This window comes from Stenella coeruleoalba, assembly GCF_951394435.1.
Source record: "Stenella coeruleoalba genome assembly, chromosome: 9".
NCBI lineage: Eukaryota > Metazoa > Chordata > Mammalia > Artiodactyla > Delphinidae > Stenella > Stenella coeruleoalba.
Window position 1 is genome coordinate 59858332 of NC_137155.1, and position 13768 is coordinate 59872099.

At 53.0% G+C, this 13768-nt stretch overlaps 1 protein-coding gene across 2 annotated transcripts in view; it reads right to left on the reverse strand.

The window, feature by feature from the left end:
- CRHR2 (corticotropin releasing hormone receptor 2) overlaps positions 1 to 2993 on the reverse strand; it is a gene marked incomplete at its 5' end in the record, with an annotated part of 43926 nt that extends 40933 nt beyond the window's left edge. For both annotated transcript variants that reach the window (XM_079931015.1, XM_079931014.1), the window contains one exon: positions 2907 to 2993. In XM_079931015.1, the coding sequence (XP_079787141.1) occupies positions 2907 to 2993 (87 nt within the window). The remainder of the gene's footprint in view (positions 1 to 2906) is intronic.
- Positions 2994 to 13768: the final 10775 nt, after the last annotated feature.

A 13768-nucleotide genomic window follows, 5' to 3' on the forward strand; every position in this document is an offset into this window, starting at 1 on the left:
TTCCCTCTTTGCTGAGCCTTCTCAGGACAGACAGCCCCACCAGAAGCAAGAACCTGGGGCAAGAGACCACAGAAGTGCTGTTCTAAGGCCCTGGTGGGGAGCACCTTGTTGCTCAAAGGTCTGAGGGGTTGGACCCAGACAAGACTTCTTGGGGTCTTCACAGAGCGGGAGGCAAGGTCAGAATCAAGGGGTTTGGAATCCAGCAGCCATATTTGTTAGCCTTACCCAACCTGCATTTCCGTCTGTAAATAACTGTCCCAACCTTCCCAGTGTTTCAGTAAAGGGCTTAGCATGGCACCCGGGGCCCAAGAAGCCTGCATGATTTCAGCACTGCTTCCCAAAGTAGCTTCTCAAAGGCCTCGGAGGGCAGCTGGTAGCACCAGGGTCAAGGCTGGGCTCCTGCAGTGCGGGCTGACCCAGGCTGTCCTCCCCACTCAACCACCAGCTGGAAAGTTCACAACTGCACTTTAGATCAGGTCCCTCCCCAGCTTAGCGAGCCCTGAACTCCCTGTGCCCTTCGGATAGAAATCAGATCCCACCCGGACCCACCACGCCCCCTGGAGCCTCGCACCATCTCTTCTCAGGGTTGGGACTCTAGAGCCTTCCTCCCAGCGTGCTCTTCCCTCAGCCTCCCTCTAGGACCACCCCATCTCCGTCCCTGCCATCCTGCCCACCTCCCGCCAGACTTCCTCCCAATCCTGGCAGAGGCTCTTATACCTGCACACACTTGTTCTCAGTTCCCGTGACCAGAGTTTGTAAATACACACTTCATTCTTAGCCGTTGTTTTCTTCAGCCAGCGGCTTCTTTAGGCTATCAACGTCATAGGGCAGGGGCCATGGGCTGCTGTTTTCACCCTTATGTCTTTACCATGCATGATCCTCCTTAAATACTGGCTGAATCAAGTATTATTGAATAAATGAGAGGGCTGGAGGCCAGACCCTCCTGGATCGCCTTCCTTCCCCACCACCCGCTCCAGGTCACTTACTCTCTTTTCATAGAGAGCAGAAATCTCAGAATAGTTGGATGAGGACCCAGAAACAAATCCCATTACCATGAAGACCGAAAGCAAGGAAGCCTGTGCTTTGGGGCTAGAGAGACCACGGTCCTCTCTAGCTGGTTACGTGCTGAGTAACTTTGGGTGAGTAACTAGTCTCTAGTCTTGGGCCATCCAGGGAGCTAGGGGCGGGGCCTGGGCTGACTCTACGGGGAAAGCAGACTGTTGCCTCTGAGGTTGCCAGTTCTGACGTCCCCGGGACCCAGGGTGCCCTCCCACAGACACCTCAACCTGGCCGGGCTCTGGGGCAGCAACCAGAAACCCTCTCTGTCTAACCAGCTTGGGCGGTTGGCATCATGGCCCCCAGAGGGGGACGGCTGAGGGGCCACCCTGGCCCTAACACCGACTGTCTTGAAGGCACTTATCCCCAGAACAAGTGCCAGGGGGCAGAAAGAGCTCAGAGCCCAAGACATTGGGAGTGAGAGGTGGGCAGGAGGGGGTGGTAGTGAACCCACTCCACAGCCTCCACCCATCCTGCAATGTCCTTAAAAGGACCTGGCAGGTCTAGGGGCCATCTGCCCATCGGGGCACTGACCACACCTCAGCATGGTACCCAGTCCTCTCCTCCACCTGACCAGATCCCCTGGGAGGGCAGGGCCCCTAGTACCTTCATCTCTGCTTACTCTGTGCCAGGCATGGTGCTCAGAGCTCCACCTGTACTGTCTCAACTATTCCACATGACAACCCTATTCAGTAAGCACCAAAATCATCCTCATTTTACCCAGGAGGAAACTGAGGCTGGGGAAATTTGAGTAGCCTGTCCAAGGTCACACACTAAGCCGCAAAGCAGGGATTTGATCAGGTCTGTCTGCAAAGCCACTTTGCCACAGACAGTGGACGCTCACTACCCATCTGTTGAATGAGTGTTGAACGAAGGAGTCCTCTGTGTACATATGGGGATGGGGCCAGGCCTCCTGACCTCCAGCCTGGCTCTGTCCCTTGCACTGCATGGCCTCTGAAACCTTTTAGTGTCGTGGCTCTTCATGAAAAGTGTGGCCTAGGACAGGTCACCCTTCCTCTCCGAGCCTCAGTTTCCCCATCTGTAAAATGGGGAGAGGGTAAGAGGTAGATTCCTCCGACATCTGTTTCTGGAAATCACCCCCTCCTAGCCTCACCCCCACTTCTTCAGCTCTTTCTGTACAGCTCCTCTCCATCCCGTCACCCTCGGCTCCTACCTGCAGACCCTGACTCTGGCCAGTGGGCACACCCACAGCTTTGAGAAACCCCTGGCAAGGCTGGTTCCCCCAAGTGGCCCCTCTGCCCCATTGCTCATGTGGTACTGAGGGCTGCCTGGTTTCAGGCACTGAGACAAGCGTGGGGACCGGGCTGCAGGAGACAGGGGACAGCTTTCTGGGGGTCCCTTGTGGGGAAGGGCCAGAACTGGGATGGGGTGAGGAAGGGACTTGAGGCTCCTGCAGGGGAGATGCAGCGGGATCTATGGGGGAGGTGACAGAGTGGACAGGGGACAGGAAATTTCTGGACCCGAGGAAGGGCATGTCCTAGACACTAGGGCGTCCCCCAGAATGCTCTGCTCATCCACAAAGCCTTCTAGGTCCCATCCTAGCTGGTGTGAAGAGTTTCATCTCCCCTCCACTTGCCCCCTCATCCAGGCAGGACATCTCCATCCCATCACCGGACACAGGGATCCCCAACCCCATCTTGGCGACCAAGCCCTAAGACCTCCTCCATTCAACTCCTAACAGCGCTAAGTGAAACCGAGCCCAGTAACTGAGCAGTGAGACCCCCTACCGTCTCGCAGTCAGGAGAGCACGGAGCGCCCCGACCCTGCGAACAGATGCCGCCCCATCCCGCGTCTCCCCGCCCGCCCCCGCCACCACTCCCCGCACTTACTCTGAGCAGCGGCGGCAGGAGGCAGAGCAGGCAGAGCAGCGGGTGCGGGGCGTGGAGAAGGCGCGGGGGCCCCGCGGGAGCCCCCATGCCCTCAGCGGCTGCGGACCCGAGCGCACCTCAGAGCACAGCAGTCCCGCCCTCCCCCGCCCCAGGCTAGAGCTGTGTGGGCCCCTCCCTCCCCAACGCGCCAGGCGGCCAAGGTATGGCCCTGGGCACGGGAAGGGGGGGTATTCTTCCCCCCACCTCCACGCTCCGCAGTGACACCGCCCCACGGCCCGCCCCCTCCAGGTTATTTATAGCGGTGCTGGGCGGAAGCTTCTGCCCAGGCAGCCGGAGAGACCAGACTGTGCTTCCAGTCTGCAGAGAAGGGGTTAATGCCTTTTACCAGCCTGCCACCTTTGCCAGGGCTGTAGCTGCCCACGCTGGGGAGAGAGGAATTGAGAAAGGGAGGCGAGGGTCTTTGTGGTTTTGGCCAGAGCACAGAGTGGGCTGGGCGGTTCTCATCCCCACCAGGCTTCCCAGCCCTGCCGGCAGCTTCTAATTGTCTGGGGAGCTTCTACCACGCACCACTGCCCACTGGGACAGTCGAAGTTTGAACGTGGAGGCCAGAGTAAATAATAGTTCTGTGTCAGTGTTCAACTTCTCGATTTTGATAACTGCCCTATCCATAGGTAAGAGAAAATTCTTGTTCTTAGGGAGTAATATTTAGGGCTAAAGGGATACCATATCTCTAACTTATTTTCAAAGGGTTCAGAAATACACACACACATGCACACACAAATACACAAATAGAAAGAGAACAATAAAACGAGGTAAAATGTAAATTATTGGCAAATGTGGGCAAAGAGTATGTGGGTATACTTTGGATCATTCTTCCAACTTTTATGTAAATTTGAAATAAAACGCTAAAAAAATATATTCAACAGCAACAACAACAACAAAGGAACAACGACAACAAATGCAGCAATGCCAGACCCCCACCCAGAGCTTCTGATGATACGGGCTGGGGCAGGGCCCAGGCATTGATACGTTTTAGTAAATTTCACAGGGATCCTGATATCAGGCAGGGCTGCGCAGTGCTGGTCTCAGATGGGGACAGGTCCAGCCTAGGGCTGGGTCAGGGTTCAGGAGGTGAGGATTCTGGGAACCACTGAAGAAGGCTGTGGAACTGTTCTAACAGGTGGGCCTGGTGCACAGCGTTTAAAAGCTTAAGCAGCAATCCCAATGTTATTAGGATCTGAGGGGAAAGCATTTGAGGAATGTGATTAGTGAGGCACTGAGCTTTTCCTGGAGGGTGCAGATGAGGTGGGTACAGCCCAAGTTCAAGAGACTTAGACACTCTGTTTCCTCTGGTCTCTGCCTGGGATACTTTTCTGTCCCTCAGGTCTTCTCCTCCACCTTCTTCCTTCAGGCAGCCCTTCCTGACTGTACCAGCTCCCACATTGGCCTGCCCTGAAATCTCAGGGCCTACATCTGAGCCCCTGGATTCTCCTCTATGTGGACTGTTCTCTTATGGCCCCGTGGATGAGGCTGGCCTCCACGCACCTCGGTTGGGAGGCAGGGGAGGTACTTCTTTTTATTTGTTCTTCCCTTTCTCCTCTGTTGCACAGAGCCTAGCTCCAGTGGTGCAGGGGCATTTTTATGGGGAGATCAAAGGAAGAGTTGACCAGATCTCCCCATTCATCTGAAGGTGACAGGGTAGAAACCCCCGAGACAGGATATAGCTTTACTGGACCCAGTCAGATGGGCTTGATCAGAGAGGGCTCCTGGTAGGAGATAACCACTCAGTCGGACTTTGATTGAAGGGTGGGTAGCCTCAGAGCTGATGAGTCATCATGAGGTTCAACAGTTGTTTTCAGCACGTGTTACTGGAGCATCTCCATCACAATGGGTGCTGTAAAGCAGAGAGCAGAGGCTCCGACCTTGAGGCCAGCCTCATTGCCTGTGAAGAGAGCGCCAGCAGAGGGAAGGGGTGTGGACCCTGTGAGATCTGGGCCTGAATAACTGTGATGGGAGCTGTCGGATAATACAAGGTGTGGGACAGCTCAGGGAGTAGGGTGGGGGGGGGACTCTGGGGGAAAGGCACTACAGGAGCTCCTTGAATGATTTAAACAGTTGGAGAAGGGAGAGATCTTTCCTCCAGATGGAGGAGTTGGGGAGAACAGGAGCAAGGAGCTGGATAAGCACAGCTGGCTGGGCTGGCTGTCTAGCTGGGGTGGGGACAGTGTAGGGTCAGGCAGTGAAGGACAGGCTGTAAGGAAGCTAGATCTGCTCTAGTTCTAGGAGGGTCTACAGAGCAGGCACATGGGTGCTCAGTCTTGATTCCTCCCTGGTAGGACATTCTGTGTGCACTTCCCTGGCTTTCCTTGTGTTTCCAAACGGTGCCCTCCTCCAACCTGGAGTGTTCATAGGAGGGCATCTCTTGGACAACTAGAGCTGCATTTTGCACCAAGGTAGGGATTGATTCCCAGGAACCCAGGGGTTTCCATCTTCCAACCCCCAAGGGTATGTTTTGCCATTGACTGGCTAGCGCTCCTTTCCCTGGAGGTGAACCAACTCCAGATGTAATTAACTTGGGGCTCCCAGGCATCTCACTGCTGCGGGTCTTCTTTCCCTTTTCTGTCCTGCTTTGCCTCTCTCTTACCAGTCTCTCCTGGGAGCACCTCCCTTATGAGTGCTGTGTGGGAATTCTCATCTCACCTCTGGGAATCTAAGGGAGCCTAGAAGGTTAGGAGAGTCTGGACTTGGCCCTCCTAAATGTAATGGGTTAAAAACAAACAGCAACGACAATAAGAAACATACAAAAACTTTTGAGCCCCTAAACTGTCCTCTGGACAACTTTTCTCTGCTTTCAGAGACTGCTGGTGGCAGAAGAAACCCTGCCGGCAGCTATGATCTGGACAAGGTGCTATCTCCTTATTTTAGCTGTGGTCACACCCATTGAGCCCCAGACTGCAAAGTATGCTTTTGCGATGCAATTTCAGAACACAACTTTATAGCATTGCTGAAAGAATAGGCATTGATTTTGCTCATTTTGATTTTTTCTGTTGGTTCTGTGGGATATTACTCTGATCTCTCTTCCTCTCTCTCTCTCTCTTGTTTCTTTCCTCCCAAATTCTGGTTCAGGGTAGAGTCAGATCCAAGTATGAGTTATGAGCAGCTCTGTTGTCACTCGTCTCCAAAGAAAAACAAGTCATCATGTTTGATGAATAGGGATTAAGTCAGCTCGGGCACAGTTTTTACCTGCTCATCAAGGAGCCCTGAACTTTGCGCCTGGAGAACAGCTGTGGGGCTTGGATTTTCCCGAAGAGCTCGGGCTCCGGTGCTGAGTGGCACTTGGGGCCTGGCTCCTGGTCGTCGTGTCTGTGGTTTCACAGCTGCCCCCTGTCTCCTGTGTAGGCTCCTCCCAGGGGCAGGTGCCACGGGCTGAGCTGGGCAGAAACCCACAGAGGGGATCCCAAGGGTGGTGCTGGCCGGGCTGCCGCTGTCCCCTGGGAAGGGATCTGGTCTATGGTGTCCGTCCTGCTCCAGTGCCTCCTGGATGACACATCTCTCTCTACCTTTTCTCCTCAGTTGCTGTACCTGTCAAGTGAAATAATAACACCTGCCATGGAGGGTCATTGTGAGGACTGGAGGAGAACACCACTTCCTGGAAGTGCGAGGGAGTATTAATCATTGTCACTTTGTTTCTTCCCATTCAAAGTCAACAAACATTGAGGACTCACTATGTACAAGATCCTGTGCCTGGCGTGACTGTGGGTGCCTGGCACGGAGTAGGTTCCTAACAAATGTTTGTCAAATGGACAAAGGAATGGGGATGACCACGGGAGGCTTGGAGTAAGAGGCTTGGACAGAGGGATTTGAGAAGGCCCTGACACAAGGGGCAGGCTCTGAATGTTCCCACCCAAGTCTGCCTTTCCCGGACTCCTGTAAGAGCACTAGGCAGGAAGGCAGAGGACAGTCGGTACGAATTCAATCGTTATTGAGCACCTATCAAGTGCAGGGTGCAGGGAGAGAAGACACAGCGGCTGTCCCAGCATGGTGGCAGGGACAGACCAGTAATCAGACAAGGGCTGTGAGGGCCAGTGAGTGTGGAGTCACCAATACCACCCAGCCCCTGGGATGGCAGAGGATGAGCAAAGCTCACCTGCGTGATGGTAGAGGTGTGGAGGCCAGTGGAGGGGAGGTCAAGGTGAGGGAGGGTCTCCCAGAGTGAGTGAGAAAGAGACAGGCTCGGGGACCGCCGGGAGGCTGTCGGCGTGGAGTCAGCCATGGATGGGCATGGAGACCACTGAGGTGAGACTGATCAGTGGCCAGAGCCCCGGGCAGGGGGCATGTAGGCTGGGTAAGGCAGGCACTGGCGGAACTGGTGACATGGTCACATCGGCACTGTAGAAAGAACAGAGTGGACAATGGCTTGGCTGGGACATGCCCCAAAGGCAGGAGACAAGTCGGGTGGCTCTAAGGATAGGAAGGGGTGGTGGCCTGAGCTCTGGTCCTGCTGCTGCTCCGCAGAGAACATCGGAGCTGGAAGGAACCTTAACAGTCACTCAGTCCCCATCCCCATTTACAGGTGACAGCAGGCCCAGTGAGGGCCCTGCAGGAAGGCTGCCCCTCGGAAGGCTGCCCCTTGACTGTACCACCGGCCCGTCCCCTCCCTGCCTCTGCCTGCAGAGTGAGATGAGCCCACATCACAGGTCCCTTCCTCTTCTCCTGGGCCAGGCTGCTTCTGCTGCAGGGTAACTTGTGGGTCGGTCCCCCAGAGGGCAGGAGCCCGAGACATAGCTTAATAAAAGGTGGATGGTCTATGAAGTTGATGGGGCCTGGATTCAGCCCTTTGCTGCCAAAAGTCAGGCCCAGCGGCTGGGCAGCTTGGGAGTATCTGACTGAACTTGCCCCAAGCCTGCGTTGGGAGGAAGGGTCCAGTCCTTCTGCGTGACTTACCAGCTGTCTGCGCTTGGCCAAAAGCTTCACCCTCTGAGCCTCCGGTCTCATCTGTCAAGTGAGGATAAGGCTGTCTCTGTGGTTGGGGTGCCTTACATTACCCCCAGGTCATGGAGGAATCTGGAGAAGTTCAGATTCCCAGGGGGCTGGTCTCCCTGTCGGGGTCCCTGGTCTCTGGCCACTCTCCACACTGGGGGTTGATGGCCTTCCGGGCAGACACTCTGATAACTTCCTGGCCCAGTGGGGGGTGGCACTTCTGCTTTGCTCCCTCGGCCAGAGCCAGCCGATCAGTGATGTGGGGTAAAATCCACTTCCTGCCACCCTGATCTCCTTTTCGCCACCGTCCTCAGCTGTGCCTGGAACAAGACAAGGCCCTGAAAACGACAGATTAGGGGACGTGGAGGGTATGACCGCTAAAGACTTGCACCTGCTAATTCACCCCCTTTCACCTTCCCAAGATATACAGAAAACCATCAGCAGTGCCAAAGGCTAGACATAAGCCAGAAACAAGGAGACATTTAATCCAAGCTCTAAGAAACTCCTGAAACAGGACGCTGGGCCCTGCTTTGCTGCCAATATGCCTGTGTCCCAACTGTGGGAGGGCTGCTCTCCCCTCGGCCTCTCCCACCCTTAGCGCTTTCCATGTGACAACAGCTGTCCTTTGAGATTTAGCTCAAGTTGCTGTAAGCACATTATCCCGCATCCCAGGGGAGGTTCAGTGACCTCTCCGGGCGGTCATGTATTCCAGGGAGCTCATGTTCTCATGGTCATCTCTGGTCAGAGTCCCAGCTTTTGCTGGCCTCTTGTCCTGCCCTTGTCTCTTCTGTCTGGCTTGCACAGACCCACACATGCATTTCCCCTGAGCCCCTGACCACAGAGCAGGGTGCGGCTATCCCTGCTATGTGGAAGCTCGGCGCTGAGATCCTTCTTCCTCCTGCTGAGCCAAGACCCTTCTGCTCCTGCTGGCTGTGCGTGGGTCTGCCGCCTTGAACCTCACCCCTGCCAGGCGCCAGCCCCACTAGCCCCTGCCTGGGGACAGAGGCTATGCAGGGCCCAGCGAATTGTCTGCTGGGTAATAGGGAGGGAGAACAGTCCTCGGTAGAGGCCCCGCAGCAGGGTGCTTCTGGGTGTGTGTAGTGGGACAGCGTCTGTTGGGGATGAGTTTGCCCACAGGCCACCACAGAGGTGGGTTCGAGACCGTTCAAATGATCGCCAGAGTGGCGCATTCAGACCACTCTTTCCCTCCAGCCTCGGGCCTGCTGTGACCCCCCCCTTCACGGGCCTCAGAGCTGCCCTGCCATTTGGCTTTGCCTGTGTTCGTCACAGGTTTCTAGACAAACGGAACCAGTAGGCTATGTATACATAAAAAGAGATTCATTTTAAGGAACTGGCTCATGCAGGTGTGGGAGGGCGTCAAGGCTGGAGTCCATAGGTGAGCTGGCAGTCGGAAATTCAGGTGAGAGTTTGTATAGCAGCCTTGAGTCTGAAATCTGCAGGGCAGGGCAGGCAGGCTGGAAATTCAGGCGGGGTCTCCACGTGGGAGTCTTGAGGCCGGATTCCTTCATCTTTGGGGAAACGTCAACTTCACCTGATTGGACGAGGGCCACGCACGCTAGGAAGGTAATCTGCTTTACTCAAAGCCTACTGGTTTAAATGATTTAAAGTCTAAAAAAACACCTTCATAGCAACATCTCAATGGGTGTTTGAGCGAGCAACCGGGTACCATAGCTTAGCCAAGTTGACACATACCATTAACCATGGCACTGCCCTATACCTGTCTATTTTGTGGGCCTGGATGCCTGAACCCCAAGTGTGGGCTTGATTTTGAGTTTTTCTGGGAGTCTCCTAGCTCACACGTAAACACCCAATGCTACAAGTTGGGCTAAAAGGAGGGGTGCCCGACTCCTTCTAGCGGGTATCACAGAAGCTTGGGCATCTAATATGTCTGTATGAGACGACAGAACCATTTGTTAGACACAGATAACTCTGGGTCACAGACAACTCACAGCTAATCACGGGTCAATGATTTCTTACTTTTTCCTTTGTGCTTTTCGGTATTTTCCAAAGTTGTACAAGGGTATGTATTCCGTTTTAATATTAAGAAAAGATGCATTTTAAAATGTAGGAATTAGTTATGGCTTGTTCTGGGGGTTGAGAAGGGGTTTCCCTGAGCCCCGCAGGTTGGGTGGGTGAGTCTGGGCATTTAAGGAAGGCTGCTGTGGAGACCACAGGGATCCTGACCCCTGGGCCTGAGCCTACCCCATTGCACTGAACAGGCTCGTGGTTTGCGGATCTAGTTGAAGACTTGGGGGCCGAAGGCTGCAGGGAGAGTGAGGACCCTGGGTTAATTCAGGGCCTGGAGTCTGGGGTACCTTGTTGCCCCCCACATAGACGCTCCTAGGGAGTGGTGAGTGGGGATACTGTGAGAGCTGCTTTCGGGTCAAGTGGGGACAAAATGCAGGAATCAAAGTCCAGCCAGGATTTGTAGTCTTGGCAGGAGTCAGAGAAGAGGCCAGCCCCTCTAGGACTGCTGGAGGCCATGCTCTGTAGACAGCTTGCAGGTGAGCTGTGACCAGCGTTTCACCCCAGATTGTCTTCTCAGCAACCTTGACCCCTGTGGTCACTTGGTACGACTTAGTCCTTCCCCGATCCCTTCTGTGGGCCCAGCCCTGTGTCAGCCTTCCTCAGGGAGGATGGGAAGAGGTGACCCAGGCTGATCCAAGGGGATGAGTCGGGGGTGGGAAGAGAAGCAGAGGAAAAATCCAGCCCCCATTCTCGGTAGGCTGACTCCTCCACAGTCAAGGAACAGCCCAGGCTGGGGTAGAGGAGGCTGCGAGCATGTTGAGGAGGGGTGGAGGCCATGGGCGCTGGAGCAGCCTGGGAAGGAGAGGGATGGGATACACTTAGACGGTGGAGGGAAGAAGGAAAAGAAAGTCATCCCTGTTGCATTGTGTTCAGGGAAGGTCATCACACTATTCTTATAAGGAAGCATATTTCATGAGGAAGTGAAATCCCACACTGGAACCCTTCACTTCTGCGTTTCCAAATAGTGGGCTTTGTGAGTTACGAAGAATTATCATAATAACAGCTGATGCATACGTATTTTGAACATAACGTAAATACCATCAAAGGTGGTCCCAAATATTGATTCGAATCCGTTTACATATACAGTATGGACTTAGAGAATCCTCACAGAACCTTACTGTTGTCTGTGCTTTAGGGATGAAGAAACTGAAGAACAGAGAGATTAATTAACGGGCCCGTGATCACAGAGCCAATAAGTGGTGACCCCAAGCAATGTGGGTCAGGAGGCCATGCTCTTAGCCGCCATGCTAAGATGTCTTTCTTCAGGAAGGGCCACCTAAGGTCTACAGGTTTTTAGAAATACCTCTCCTGTTTTCCCGGGGTTTCCTGTGAAGTGAGAACATCAGCTCTCCCTGTACACAGCCCTCCCACTGAATTTCAGAGCCCACCTGGGCATCAACCATCTGGCCCCCTGGCTGGTCTTACCAGGAGGCGTTTTGTAAAGGGAAATCGGAATCTCACTAGAAAGCTTTTTCCTTCCTTAAGGATAGTACTCTCAAACTGAGCACTGGAGCCATTGATTCGGTGATAACAGGAGGTATTTGTGCTGAGAGCTGCATCTCCTGGCACGACCTGCTAATGTTCTCTTTGGTATATGGAATATTGACAAAGGAAAGTCAACTTGTCCTGCATTTCCCTTGGCTGCTTGGGAAGAAGGAGAAATTGGTTTTTGAACATAACGTAAATACCATCACAGGTGGCCCCAAATATTGATTCTGTGCAGGGTCTTATAGGCGCATAGTAGGGGCTCAATGGACATTGATTAAAGCCAGACTGCCTCCTGCATTCCACTTGTGTGACCGTGGGCGAGTTACTTCAATTCTCTGGGTCACAATTCCCTTTGTAAAGTGGAGCTCAGAACAGTACCTGTTATAGTTCCTACCTCCTCCGATGGCTTTGAAGACGACATTGGTTAATCAAGGTGGAGAGGTGACTTCAGTGCCTGGACTGTGGTACACTCTCAATGGGTCTAGCTGCTGCGACAGGCTTTACGTGGGACAGTGAGTGGAAAATGTGGTCAGGATGGAGGAAGTCACCCTGGTGATCCAGACCAGAAATGACATTGATCTTTTACAAAGGTTTGTGTGATGATGAAAGTCTAGTGATAATTGGCAAATTAATATACAAAAATAGAGAGCTTTGCAGGGGACTTTAGAGAACATCTAGTTGAACATCTAGTTTGATTTCCCTCCTTGTAGATGTGGAAACTGAGGCCCAGTGAGCGGAGGGGTGTGCTCGGGCACTCGCAGTAAGGCCCTGTCAAAGATGGGGCTTATGTCCCTCTGCGTGGGAGGCTGTACTGCTTCTCCAGATTCACTTGTCGGTCCATGACTGTGAACTGATCAGAGGTTTGAATATCAGAGAATCAACAGATTGCCTTTGGGAAAAGGCAAACACAAGTTAGCAAGTTCAGCACTGTGGTAGTGCCAGGATTCACCTAGGGAGGGACAGCAGCCATCGGTTTAATAAGACCTATTAACCCATGTGACGAGTTAACCAGGGAATTCTCTCCCAGAGGATCTCACCATGATTTCTGTCCTGGCCATTGACGTCTGAACCTATGGGGCGATATGCATTTTCTAGATCATTGGAAACACAGTGCTGACATGGCAGAGTCCAGAGATGCCTTTCTGTTCAGTTCATAGGGAGGGAAAATGACACCCAGAGAAATCTTATTTGTCTCTTAGCTAGTTGGTGATAGATTGAAAACCAGAACCCAGAATCACTGACCTCCCAACCAGGAATCCAACTGCAAGAAAACCGTGCTTCTCAGCAAGCCTCCTCTTACTGGTTTTCCCAGTAGCAATGCTTTAAAGAGTATTTCAGAACATCCCCCAACTCTGGCCCTTATTAAAGATGGAGTCTGTAGACATAGGAAAGAGGATTTCATGCTCACCCAGATTTGAGAATTGCAGACGCACAGTGAGGGAGGGAGATGATTCTCCAGAGGGAGGTAGAGTTAGGCTCTTGGGCATCTTTGGCTGTGACTGGCCCTGAGCGTTAGTTAGAGGGTCCATCCTAGGGCTGCTCAAAGTGCTGGGGGGTATCCGTGGATGCTGTCAGTTTGTAAACTTTGGGCTATTGGCCTGCAGTGAATATAGAAATTGAGAGTAAGCGTGTGGAAACTTATGGCAGTTAGCAGAGTAGTTTTATGCCTGCTGAATCTAATCATAAAAATGTGAACATATATTTTGTGTCTCTTTATGGTTTATTTCATTTTTTCTAGAAGTCTATTTTTACTGTACAGCCTTTGGGGCACCCTCCTCCAGGCTGCTTTCCTTGACCATCCTGGGCCCAGTGATCTCCCCACTCCTGTGCTCTCCCTGAGTCTGAGCCTCACACTCCTGCCCTGGCTCTCTCCTCAGCTTGGTTTCTTCTCACTTGCACCCATGGGTATTCATAAACACTAATTTAAAAAATTATGTTTCATAACATAAGAAACACCCAAATATATTATCATTATTAAAAATAAAAATAAGGGCTTCCCTGGTGGCACAGTGGTTGAGAATCCGCCTGCCGATGCAGGGGACACGGGTTTGTGCCCCGGTCCGGGAAGATCCCACATGCTGCAGAGCGGCTGGGCCCGTGAGCCATGGCTGCCGAGCCTGCGCGTCCGGAGCCTGTGCTCCGCAACGGGAGAGACCACAACAGTGAGAGGACCGCGTACCACAAAAAAAAAAAAATAATAATAATAAATAAATAAATGAAAATAAGAGAGACAGACAGCCCCCTTGGCCCTCTCAGTTCCATCAACCTCCCCAGAGAACACGTTTTATCAGTTTCCTGAGTTCATTTTCACACCTTAAATTTTGCATTTATGCTTGAAATTTTGT